This window comes from Lissotriton helveticus, chromosome 2_1, assembly GCF_964261635.1.
Source record: "Lissotriton helveticus chromosome 2_1, aLisHel1.1, whole genome shotgun sequence".
Taxonomy (NCBI): domain Eukaryota; kingdom Metazoa; phylum Chordata; class Amphibia; order Caudata; family Salamandridae; genus Lissotriton; species Lissotriton helveticus.
In genome coordinates, this window is record NC_136059.1 from 46662418 (window position 1) to 46676415 (window position 13998).

The following is a 13998-nucleotide window of genomic DNA, read 5'->3' on the forward strand; positions in this document are numbered from 1 at the left end:
CCTGCACAAAAACCATCCTGCCCACAACACAGGCACCCTTGCTCCATCATGCAGGTGTGCCTACGTTGGCGCTAGGCTGCCAAAACGACACCAGTCTATCAGCGGCCGTTCCTTTAGACCAATCCTTTTTATTATTTATATGACCCCCCCCCTCGCAGAGATTGTGCTCCCATATGGGGTTCATATAGTGACTTACGCTGAAGACACCCAACTGGTCGTAGTTCTGAACCACTCGGATAATGCCTCTATTGGCATGCGTCCCTGTCTGGAAGAAGTAGTCAAATGGATGAATCAATCATACTAAAACCTAAATGGTGACAAGACCGAGTTGATGCTCCTTGGCAATCCATCCCTATTCAATGCAGGTGTGCCTACGTTGGCGCTAGGCTGTCAAAACGACACCAGTGCAGGGGGAAAGGACAGGAATGCCCTTTCACATTGTCGTAGGCCTATGCAGCAAGCAGACTTGTAGCGCTGCCCTACACCAATTCATTGTAAATGGGGCTCAAACTGTTCTGTGTGTCTAAAAGAACACTGAACGGCTTCTGCTTTTGCTATGCCTGTTCTGTGTATGATTCAAACTTGAGTTCGTGTTTTATCCAATGCTGCTCATTCCTCCCTTTCACTGTAACTTGCTGCGCTGCCCTGCGCCACATTTCCAATAAATATGATCCGTATTTTTTGCCTGCTGGGCTGCATGCAGCCTACACACTATCATGGGCAGCAGCTGGGTCCACAGGATATTAGCCCTTTCCCATCTGTACGGCATGATCCTTATACCCATCTTCATCAAATCTCCTTGCTTCCTGGTCTGCTTCATCACCCCTTCTCCTCTGTCCATTGCTTCTTATGAACTCCGTCCTGGCTTGATGAGCAGCCTCATCTTGCCAACGTCCAGATCTCTTAGAGACCACCCCCTCTTGCAGTTCCTGTTGTGTTTCAGATCCATAGAGTTTAGATGACTGAGAAGGATCACATTCCATTGCAAGCAACACAGAACCAACGCTCTTAGTAACTTTGGGATGCAAAGGTGATTTGCACCCAATTTGACAATGGATTCCACCACCACCACCACCCCACTGTCTATCAGAAAGGTCACAATCCTATTAGACAATTTCCTAACCGTTTTATAGTTAAGAGTACTGGAAAGAATTCCAGAAAAACAGTTTCATATATGTTTGTCTGCCATAGTCCCCAGCCACTGATCAACCATCTCCCGTTCCAGAAAAGGACAAAAACGCTAGCCCATGATGCCTGGGGCTACTACTTGCCACGCAAAGTTCAGGTTGCCTTCAACATATTGTAGCTTTCTTAGTTCACATTTCTTCATGCTTCCTGGCAAACTCAAGTTACCATATTAGAGAAACTCAAGTTACCATAGCAGAGGAACATGTCAACGCAGAACTTTCAACATATCTGGAATTCCACAACCTCCTTCATCCCTCCCAAACCGACTTTTGCCCCTGCCAAGGAACAGAAACTGCACTGCTGGCAGTTGTCGAAGAATCTAAACAGATTCTCGATGCAGGAGGTTCAACAGTGATTATGCTCTTGGACCTCAACACAACCTTTGACACGGTCAACCACCAAACTATGATACATCGATTCAGAAGTTTGAGGGTGACCGGAGTAGCTCTAACATGGCTGCAATCATTCTTGGAGGAGAGGTTCTTCCAGGTCTTGGAGGGTGATGTCAACTCAAAACCTCTGCCTCTACATTGTGGAGTCCATCAGCGGCCGTTCCTTTAGACCAATCCTTTTTAATATTTATATGACCCCCCTCGCAGAGATTGTGCTCCCATATGGGGTTCATATAGTGACTTACGCTGAAGATACCCAACTGGTCGTAGCTCTGAACCACTCGGATAATGCCTCTATCGGCCTTCGTCCCTGTCTGGAAGAAGTAGTCAAATGGATGAATCAATCATACTAAAACCTAAATGGTGACAAGACCGAGTTGATGCTCCTTGGCAACCCATCCCTAATCAATGCAGATGATATATGGCCAGCCTGCATGGGCCCCGTCCCTGACCCTAAGACCCATATGAAGAGCCTGTGTGTCTGGCTGGATCAAGATCTCATCTTTATGGGCCAGGCACTTCCTGCTACGGCACCCTCAGGATGCTCAGTAAAGTTATTCCTCTTCTCCCCTTCCAGGTGAGAAAGCTTATGGTTCAGGCACTAAGGGGCATATTATCAAGCGGCACCGATAATTATCGCTGGCCGCTCTTAGCGCTAACTTTTTTATCGCCGGCTATCGCTGGCAATTATAATTTTCCAGCGATAGCGGTGTTTTCCATGGAACATCGCTGGTTTTCCAGCGATGGTCCATGGAAAACGGCGATAACCTTGCTGATACAACCCTGTGGTTGTATCAACATAATTGACCCCCATTTTAGGTATGCCTTACTCTGGAATTTAACAGACGTTACATTCCAGCGTTAAGGCACATTTAGCGTGAAAAAAAATCAGCGCTAAACCGGACGGGGCTTCACTGTATTTACAACGAAGCACCATTAGCGATATTTTATAATGTAGTTGTTAGGAGTGCGCCTACCTTGCATCTCATTAGCGATGCGAGGCGATGCGATAGGAAATCGGGCGCTAAGGCAAGGAAACGCGAGCTAGTGTGTCCTTGTTAATTAGGCGATAAAATGATCGCCGCTTTTCACCCGAAAACAGACGCTAAAGAGGCGATAATGTTATCGCCGGCCCTTGATGATATGCTCCTAATTCTTTCCCGCATGGATTACGGGAATTCCGTTTACCTCGGAGCTCCAGTCTCAAACTTCACAAAACTTCAAACGGTGCAAAATTGCACTGCGAGAATGCTCGTGGGGATTTCGAACCGGCAACGTGCAAAGCCCGCCTTCAAGTCCCTCCACTAGCTCCCTGTTCGGGAGAGAATTAACTTTTAAGCCATGTGCATTGCAAGCAAGATGTTAACAGGAAATGGCCCTTCAATCAACTACTCCATGGTCCAGCCTTATGCGGCAAATAGAAGGCTGCACTCAGACAATCTATACCTAGCTGCCCTTCCCAGGATTAGGAGGGCCAGTAGTGTTGGTCGCCTATTCACTTACAATGCCGCTAAGCTGTGGAATTCACTTCCCCAACTTCTACGAAGGGAACCCAGATATCTAGTCTTTCAGAAGTTATTGAAGACTTAGCTTTTCCCTTAAGTGTGCTGCGATGTTCTTCTTTGTTACTGCCACAGTGCTGGGATGCCCCATGGGTAGCTACACCCTTAACAAATGCTGTTTCATTCATTCATTAACCTGCAGATCCGAATGCTGCTATGGGAATAACATGGAACACACCAGTCTCCTGCCGCGTAGCAAGTGATGAACAACTACAAAACTGCACTAAGGGCTGAAGGCCGACACAGAAAAGTCATATAGGAATATGAAAGAAGGTGCATAAGAGATGTTGATGAATTATAGCCACAGTTATTCTCGGCAGATGGAGATTCTCTCAGATTTTCTGCAGTCTCTCACGAGTGACTGCCTTATTTAATATAAAATAAAACACAAGACTATTGTAGCTCTATTCTTACATCATCCTTATTATAAACATTTTTGTTTCATTTATATTGATTTTGCATGAATGAAAATGAGACATGTAGATGATTTAGGGCCTGAGTTAAATCGTGGCAGTACTCCTGCAGTCCCTGCGTGGTGGTGTTTTCAAATACTCCGTTGAGTTGACAGAGTCCCGCCCGCTGTATTTAAATGTGTGCTGGCTGAACCACCGCCCGCATCGACAGACTGTTTACTGTCACATAAGCAGCGAAACTCTATCAACGTGGCAGACTTCATTGATGGCTAACGGTACCCCATCCCCATCAAGCTGGCATGTTTGCACAGACCCGATTCAGAGTTCCCCGTTGTGCTGGTGTTGTCCTAGTGGTGGTTTCCGGATGGAGTGAGTGATTCACGTGGCCTTGCCTTACTCCATATCTATGAGGACATTCAAAGTCATGCAATGTGGCTTTGTGAGGCTTCATAAATATGACTTAGAGGCTTGTGTCACACATGTAACACTTTACGTGGTGCAAACATGAAGCAAGCCGCTCATAAATATGCCCCCCAGTGTTTATCACATGGTGCTTATTGGTGGAAAAGGAGGCAGAAAAGCTCTAGACCTGCAGTGGTTGAATTAACATCCGGTGATCACCAGTGTTGAACACCATCAATAGAGCCAATGAAATATCACCTCTGTCTAAGCCGTGATGCCTGTCACCCGTACCTTCTGGGTAGCAGTTTTGAGTGTGAGAGACACTCGATAGATGTTCATTAATGATGACGGTGTTCAGATGGTTTTGTACATATCTTTTTTAAGGTTTCCCTAATCAGGGAAGGTTGGACAAAGGAGAAAAAATGGAGAGTTGTTTGGTTTGAGGTTGGCTTTAACGAGCTTGGGAATAATTAGGCCACTTTTATGGTCTGGGAATATATCTTGAGAGATAGAATCATTGATCTATCTGCAGGAAGTGTCTTCAGAGAGGAAAACATTGTCATGGATTAGATTCGAAGGAAGAAATAATCAAATTCATGTCAGAGAAGTTATCACTCCTCCTGGGAAGGAAAGAGTTACTGTAGCTGAATTCCAGTGAAATATAGTGCATACAACCAGTTTGTGATGGACTCACCCTCACTGGATGCAGACCAGGGCTGTGTGCCCATTATAAAAGAGTGCCTTCCCCCAGCACAGGCAGGTATTCACGGAGAAAGCCTTTTGTGAGTAGGAAGTACCCCCTGGCAATGCATGCTGCATGTGCCTGAGAGGTTCATGGATCCGCTAACTGTTCAAAACCGCCTATGAGGCGCACATCTAAACTGCACCCAGAGTTCCTCCTTGTCCTTTGCATCCATGTTACAAATTCTGTGAAGGGGCAGAGCTTTTCCCTAATTGGAAGGTAACCACATCTCCATGCAAACAAGGGAATGCCCTCCTTATATTGCAGTTTACCTGCATGAAGGGTATTACAGTAGGCGCCATGCACACACCTGTGGCTCTTTCTGTAATTCAGGCAGGGCTCAGCATGTACAAACATACCTGTTGTGCTCTCAGGGATCCTATTATAAATTGCTAAAGGGGCTTTTGTATTTAGGGGGGTGAGGAAGGCTTCATTGTCAGTTAAGCCAGAAATGATTTATGGTCCGATTTAGATCTTTTGCAGACGGGTTACCCCATCACAACGGTGACGTACATCCCATCAGCCAAAATATAAATTCCGTTATATCCTAGGGGTTTTATATTTTATCGGACGGGATAGCCCTCACCATGGTGAAGGAGTAAGCCATCAGCCAAGTTCTAAATCAGGTCCTTAATTTCTAATGGCATGAGTCTTATCCGGCAAAAAGTGGGGGCATTCTTCACGTATGGTGGTGGAAAGAGATATTTCGGATTCCAATTGGGCTGTAGCTCTGCTTTACCAGAAAAGAGATGCTTGGTGCTGTCTTGCTTTGTTCTTTGGTGCAGTTTTAATTGGCAGGTTATTCTTCTTAATAGTCAAACTGATTCAGAAAAATTGGTGTATTGGTCTTTTCCACACTATTTTTAGTTGTACAGGGAAATTGGTACTTACAGTTGTAAGAAGGATGCTGTAGATAATGCCAGACTCCTTTATTTCCACTGATATGTTGCCCTTTTGGGACACTTGAGTCTAGTGAGGGTTTTGATAAGATGAAAGCTTCTTTCCAAGGGTGTGGTTTTAATGGTATGAATAGGCGAGGAGAGTCTAAAATGAGATGGGGAAGTGGCCAGAGCAGTCAATGACTGAAGGGGGAAAGCATTTGATCAATGTGTATGTCGGCAGGATCGCCGACATACACAGCAGCTTCGGCCCACAGACCACGCACCCAACCACCGAACCAACGCCCCCCACCACCACCCTCTGCGCCTGGACCCCAGTCAGCACCGAAGACACCATCCACACGATGAACACCATCCACTCCGGATCACCAACTGACCCATGCCCCCACCACGTCTTCAACAAGGCCGACTCCGTCATCGCACCCCAACTCCGGGACATCATCAACTGCTCCTTCAACACCCCCACCTTCCCGGAGAGCTGGAAGCATGCCGAACTCAGCGCCCTCCCGAAGAAGCCATCAGCAGACCCCACCAACCTCAAGAACTACCGCCCCATCTCGCTCCTCCCGTTTCCTGCCGCCTTCCTCGAGACGAACGGATCCCTCGACCACTCGCAGTCCGGCTTCCGAGCCAACCACAGCACCGAGACCGCCCTCATCGCAGCCACTGACAACATCCGAGCCCTGCTCGACAACGGGGAAACAACGGCCCTCATCCTCCTGGACCTCTCCGCAGCGTTCGACACTGTCTGCCACCGCACCCTAGTGCAGCACCTGAGCAACATCGGAATCCAAGAGAAGGCTCTAGAATGGATCATCTCATTCCTCGCAGGAAGAACCCAGAGAGTCCACCTCCCCCGTTCAGATTCGAGGCCACCAAAATCATCTGCGGCGTACCACAAGGATCATCACTCCGCCCCACCCTCTTCAACGTCTACATGAGCCTCCACGCGGCCATCGCACGCCAACACAACCTCAACATCATCTCCTACGCCGACGACCCCCAGCTGATCCTCTCCCTCACCAACAACCCAGCAACCGCCAGAACCAACCTACACGAAGGGATGAAAGACGTAGCCGAATGGATGATGAACAGCCGCCTGAAACTGAACTCAGACAAGACGGAAGTCCTCATCCTTGGATCTTCACCCTCTGCATGGGACGACTCATGGTGGCCCCCAGCCCTTGGCAGCGCACCCAAACCAATGGACCATGCACGCAACCTGGGATTCATCCTTGGCTCCTCACTCTCAATGACCAGACAAGTCAACGCCGTCTCATTATCTTGTTTCAACATCCTACGCATGCTCCGTAAGATCTTCCGCTGGATCCCCACCGAAACCAGGAAGACGGTCACCCAGGCCCTTGTCACCAGCCGACTGGACTACGGGAACACCCTCTACACCGGAACCACAGCCAAACTTCAGAAAAGACTTCAACGAATCCAGAACGCCTCCGCACGACTCATCCTGGACATCCCCCGTCACAGCCACATCTCCGGACACCTGAGAGACCTCCACTGGCTCCCCGTCAGCAAGAGAATCACGTTCCGACTCCTCACCCACGCACACAAGGCCCTCCACGACCTGGGCCCCAGGTACCTCAACAACCGCCTGACCTTCTACACTCCCACCCATCAGCTACGATCGACCAGCCACGCCCTCGCCGCCGTTCCACGCATCCGAAAAGCCACCATGGGAGGAAGATCCTTCTCCTACCTGGCAGCCAAGACATGGAACTCCCTCCCCATCCACCTCCGTCTGACCCAAGACCACCTTTCCTTCAGGAAGCAACTCAAGACCTGGCTGTTCGAGCAGTAGCAGACCTCCCCCTCCCCCAAGCGCCTTGAGACCCTCCGGGTGAGTAGCGCGCTATACAAATTTCTTGATTGATCAATCAGGATGTATAAAGTGCTGCAAATCACATGTGAGGGTCTCAAGGCCCTGGAGTTACTAGCTGCTTCGCAGTACTATTTTGATTTGAACATCCATATCTTAAGTCTTTTTTCTGAATTCCGGGAGTGATGCGGCATTCCTGAGGTGCAGGGGAAGGTCGTTCCAGACTTTTGCCCCCAGGTGTGAGAAGAAGCTTGCTCCACTGTTGTACGGCGGAAAAGGGGGGTGTCTACGAAGAAAAGAGAAGCGGATCACAGTTGTCTGGTTGGTTGGTGGGAGTCATTTGTTTGTTGATGTACGCTGGTCCCTCGTTGTGCTGGGCTTTGCTTGGGTCAACATCTTGAACTGGCATCTCTTCTGGATCGGGAGTCGGTGTTGCTTCTTGAGGTGCAGGGTGATGTAAATCTGTCTGGGGAGGTCAAGGTTGAGTCTTGCTGCTGCGTTTTGTATAGTCTGTAGTCTCTTCAGGAGGCGTGCGGTGATTCCTACGTAAAGAGGGTTACCGAGTCCAGCTTGCTTGTGAAGAGGGCTTGAGTGACGGTCCTTCTGGTGTCAGTTGGTAATCTAAGGGTCACTAAAGATGAGGTCAGGTATTCTTCCTTTGGTAAGACTATGTAGGATGGAGTGGCTGTCCTTGTGGATTTGTGTTCGGTTTTCCATGGCAATAAAATATTTGCATTTGGTGTTGACCCCGTGAAGATATTATTGATCAACATTATAAGGCTTGTGGTGGCATATACTGTGAACTGCTCACTCAAGCTAGCTGTGAGCTTCAGAAAGTGGTACATTGCATGGGAGTGTTGTGTATTGTTTGGAGATAGCATTCAAGCACTGAGTTCTAAGATTGTAATCATGCATAAGGATGAAAAGTGGTGTATGTTGGTTGACCTGACATTTAGTAAGATACTTAAGAAGTAGGCGCTGAAGGTGAAAGTTTCGAGTGTTTTTGATGTTAATAATGTTTTGGCGCTAGAACGTGTGACTTAGGGCAGGAGGGAGATGTGGTCAAGATGGTAATGTTGAATGGTAAAGATGGAAGATTGCTGAGGATGTAGATTCAACTGAGGAGAGTGAGGAGGAAACAATTTACTAACTTTACTAATCCTAAACTGAGAAAAATCCTAACTCTAAGACTTTCGGTATTCACAGAAGGCATTTAGGAGTCCTAAAGTTAGGACTCCTAACTACTGTGAAAACCGAAATGAGCAAATGCTTTCTGTGAATACCAAAATGAGTAAGTGCCTTCTGTGAATACCAAAATGGTAGTAACTTTGGGATTTTGTCTTAAATTAGTTCTGTGAATCGGGCCCTGTATACCCAGCACCTCAATGGGACCTGTATACTCAGCACCTCGATGGCACCTGTATACTCAGCACCTCGATGGCACCTGTATACTCAGCACCTCAATTGTTATTGTTAGATTATATTTGTAAAGTGCCAAATCACCAACGGTCTCTAAGCGCTATTACCATGAATCCGGGATGACATAACACTTTCAGATAGGGCAGAATTAGGGTGAACTTATCCAAACGCCTCGGTGAACAGGATGATCTTGAGTTTCTTCCTAAAAAGTCGTCTCCCCGCGCAGATTTTCTGGTATTTTATTCCAGATCTGGGAACCAGAGCCGAGAAGGTACGTCCCCCCAAGGTGGTTCTGTAAAAGCGCGGACAGGCCAGCAAGTGTGTCCCTGATGAACAAAGACAACGGGCAGGCACATAAGGCTTCAGACGGTTTGTGATGTAGCTAGGCGCCGCTCCATACTTAGCCTTATGAGCAATGCACAGGTCCTTAAACCTGACCCTCTGTCTAATAGGAAGCCAGTGTAACTGCCCTAGCAATAGTGTGGCATGTGTTCTTCTCAGCAGGTTAAGGATCAGTCTCGCTGCGTCAGTTAAAACCACCTGAAGGTTCCCCAGAAGTGTATCGGGGAGTCCTAGGTATACTGCGTTGTTGTAATTTAGGCGTGACAGGATTAAAGCCGACACCACCGTACGCATGGTGGCAAAAGACAATAAGGGTACCCGTTTCCTCAATTGCCTCATCAATCCCATACAGCTCCCCACTACAGTAGCTACCTGGTAATCCATTGTTAACTTGGAGTCTAACCTGATACCTAGGCTCTTCACTGTTGGCACCTGTTTCGGAGTAGTGCCAAGCTCTTGGGACCTCGATGGGACCTGCATACTCAGCACCTCGATGGGACCTGTATACTCAGCTCCTTGATGGGACTCCACAATGCTGCTGTCATTACATTTCTGTATGGGGTGAGTAGCGTACTTGTAGAATTGGTGCCTGTATATAAGGAATGGACTCCGAAGTCTATTGTAGAGTTGAGGGAACATTGTGTGAGGCAACCGACTAGGGCTCACCTACAGACATCTTTGGCTAGTAGCTGTTAAAGGCTTACTTTGGACAATTCAATACATAGAGAAGGCTGTGGGCAGTCCCTTGCCCATTAGATACCTGTCTTGTCTATCTCAGTTCCATGCTGCTATTCTGTATTTTTTCTCCTTGTTCTTATGTTTTGCCCACCCAAGGAGCATTTCTGCCTCACTGTGTTTTGAATGGATGAGTTTTATGATAATACTGCTGACGTCAATTACATACTTTTTCACTTGTGCATCAGTGAGCCATGACAGTGTATGTCCTTGTCCACTCATTTCCCATCACATCATCATCGTATCAGGCAGCCTACCTCACATTAAATTTGGGTCCATTTAATCATATCTGTGACCCACCTTTTTTCATCAAAGACCCTTAGAGGCATATTTATGACTTTTGTTGCGCAGAGCAGCGCAGCGCAGCAAGTCACCTTGACGCCCAGCCCTGCATCACAGGGAAAGGGCAGGAAAGCACTGTATTTATCCAATATGGCGTATTCATGTTCTTTTTCCTAGCGCTGGCGCTATTTTGGCAGCCTAGTACCCATGCAGGCACCCTTCTACCATGGTGCAAGGCTGCCTTTGTAGTAGGCAGAATTGTTTTTGTGCAGGAAGCGACACCTTCCTGCACAAAAACAATCCTGAGAAGCTTCCTCCACTTTTGATCTGTGTTGCAAAATGCAGCACACATAGAAAGAGGGAAAACGAGGAGAAATAACGATCTCAGTCTAGATTACCTTTCTCTGTAAGAAAAATAAACCCAATTAACTGAAGCAGGTGCCATTGCTATATCCCAGCCATTAAGCTCTTTAAGTTCACCAATCACATCTTCCCAAATCCTACGTATCTCTACACGGTCCACCCTAGATGCAAACAAATACACAATACCGTTTTTCCTACAGCGAGGGCTGATGGTTGCGGTCCAATCAGTGATCAGCAGCACCATCTCCTAGCAACAGAATCCATGGTATAGCTAGACCTCTTGATTAATGATTTAAAATGCAGGAATTAGCAAATTGATTATATTACACATTTACTATTGTCTGTTACACATTGTAATTCAAATGTGATATATTTGCATGAACAATTGGTATAATAAAGCAAACTTTAAATTATATATGTGCAATAAGGAATGAATGAAGCATAAGTGTATCAATTAAAAAAGTGCATATGCAAAGGAATCAAATACAGTGACAGGTACATAAGCAAGCGAATGTAAAGCATGCAACAGAATAGGCATGGCCCCATATACACAGTTATCACATGACCTATAGCATGCAATGCATAGTCCCTACAGGTCTTCTCATGGGCAATTATGCCTCTTCCGATGTATGTGTAGAGGGGGGTAGGGTAGAACTGAACCTGTATCACTGCTGCAGTGAGAGAAAGTGACTATTGTACTTTGGGTCAGAGCCTAAAGGGAGGGAGCATCACCAATTATCCAGCTGAGTGGATCAGACCACAGGATTAGAAGTAGCAGGTCTTAGAACAAAAAAGATACAGTTAACTGCAGTTAACTCTATGTGTCCCGATCATACTACTGCATACACAGCCGGGTCTGGTGGCTCAGTGGACTAATGCGTCTACTGCAGGGGCCTGTGTTCGACCTCATGGTCACAGGTTCAAATCCCGGCGGGTCCACTCAGCCTTTCATCCATTTGGGGTCGATAAAATGAGTACCATTGAGTTGGGTAACAACAAACATCTGTTATTTCAGCGCCAAGATGCCCGTAGTGGTGAACGTGCGCTTTACAAATACTCATGTTATGTTATGTTATCTGCCAACAGCTGTGGTAAGGCGCTCCCAGGATGCAGGACCAAGATACACATCCCAGACCGTGACGGTAATGGGGAGGTCTGCTTCGGCGGGAGACACGTCTTCATGGGCTACTTGAACATGGCTGAAAAAACAAAGCAGGCTTTCGATGGGGAGGGATGGCTACACTCCGGCGACATTGGCAAGTTCGACCAGGATGGCTTTCTCTACCTCACTGGGAGAATCAAGGGTGCGTATTGACTCTTGAAATCATTTTTTGTATCCCGGACAAGAAACCCACAAATATCGCTGATGAATGTTTTGTAATTAAGCAGCTTTTTCCAGTAGTGCCCTAGATAAGCATCTATTCATTGTATGTAATTAGGGTAAATGTTGCAGAGGTGTTTGGTGTCCTGGAACTGTGAATGCTGTCTGGTGTTAGAAAGAGGCAAATGCACACAATACCTCAGTGAGTAAACAAGTTACTTGAGCTCCACATTGGCACACAGATGGCAACAGATCTGGAATACATACATATCAACATGTCTGCACAAAGGTATGTTAGAGAAGGTGATTGGAATATAAAACCTAAAGCCTAGTAACCACGCCGGGCTTCGGGAAGGTGGGGAGAAGGGACTCAGGTTAGAATGGACATACTAGGGGGCAGGAGGTTTTTCACTTATGGGAATAGGTGTTTCCTCTAAGTGTTCAATGTTTAGCAAAGTATAAGTGGACTCTTGTGGTTTTCTGTGACAAAATCAAATTACAGGACTCAAAAATGGCTGTTTCGTTCAAGAACTGCCAGGGCACATAACCAGAGCGAGGGATCTGTAAGGCCAAGGTTACCTGTATTATGGATCTTAATTGGGCCAGGCCCTGTTGCAATAATCCAAGTCTCCTTTAACAAGGTCTAAGTCTGAGGACATGATACTATCTAACTAAGACACTGACTTGGAAAGTGTGTGCATGTCAATAACTTAAAAAACTGTCTGCACATGTTCCTGACCAATTTGGCTAAATATTTCTGCAGTTTCGTTTTCCAAATATTTGCTTGGTGCATCATGTATGAGAAATCTACTTGTTGCTAAAAAAAAGTCTGTTTCTGGTGCGACGTGGTAATAGGAGGAAATCAGAGAAATCCATGTTTTCCTTAATAAGGGACAAATGTTTTTTCACAGCTGGAAGACTAGAATGTTCTAAACGATTTCGCACAATATACCAACATTATCAGGTACATGCATCAAGGTACACTTTTACAATTCCTTAATTGCGATTATTAAGGAATCGCAATTAAGGAATCGCAAAAGCCTATGCATGTAGACATCGCGAAAAAAATAGTGATTTCTAAACATTCCTTAATTGCGACTCGAAAAGTGCGAGTCCCAATCAAGAAATGTCTTCCCATTCATTCCTATGGGCCTAGAAGCCCATAGGAATGAATGGGAATTGTATTTGTAATTTGAGTACCCAATAGGTACTCGCAAATTGCGCATGCCATTTCAAGGGTGCAAGGGTGTCAAAAGGACACCTTATTGCACCCCTGAAATCTGCATGTGAGTACATCTTGCACACACACATGCCCCAAGGGCATGTGTGTGTGTAAAATGGAACTTTGCAAAATGCACTTTAGTCTTTTTTTCAAAGTTTTTGCAAATTACCATCAAGTACAAATTGATGATCATTTGCCACTCCTATTAGCGAAATCGCTATTGTTTTTACTTTAATGCATTGCATTTAAGGAATCTCAATTTGCGATTCCTTAAATGCAATCGCAATTTAAGCAATCGCAATTTTGAGATTACTTAAATTACGATTTGTGCATTTGGGATGATCCATCCCAAATGCAAAAATACTGGTCGCAAAGGGGCAGATTCTGAGAATATGCCTGTTTGCAGCCGGTTTTTCTTTTTATGCATGTGTATGTAGTAACTACTACAGAACTTTGACTGTTAGAATTGTAAGGCCAAACATTCAGGGGGGAAGTGTGAGGAAGTATACATTCCATTCTGAAGCATGATATTGATATCAAAGTTGAAAAGATTAATTTGTGTCTGCCAGTTAGTGAATAGGGTAGAATTAACCTTAAGTACGAAGGTTTTATAAAAATATTTCATGGTCCGAACCCCAAGCTGATAGTTTGCTGGAAAATAATAATTTTGTTCATGATAATACATGCTCTAAACAGGGCTTCTTTACCTTGGATTTGCCAATATTTGGTACCCCAAATGCTCAATGTTTTCTTTCCAGGACTCATATCCAGGCATTGCCGGATTCTAACTGAATTCACTTGAATAAATCAGCTTATTTGTGGTTATCAGGTTTTTCTTAAGTTGTTGTGGAATTTTTGAAAAATAATAAACTGAGGTTG

The 13998-nt window shown here is 45.8% G+C and overlaps 1 protein-coding gene across 1 annotated transcript in view; it reads left to right on the plus strand.

The window, feature by feature from the left end:
* LOC144817694 (long-chain-fatty-acid--CoA ligase ACSBG2-like) overlaps window positions 1-13998 on the plus strand; it is a 366066-nt gene that overhangs the window by 251754 nt on the left and 100314 nt on the right. Inside the window, exon 11 of the mRNA XM_078674443.1 lies at window positions 11663-11880. Coding sequence (XP_078530569.1) covers window positions 11663-11880 — 218 coding nt within the window. The remainder of the gene's footprint in view (window positions 1-11662; window positions 11881-13998) is intronic.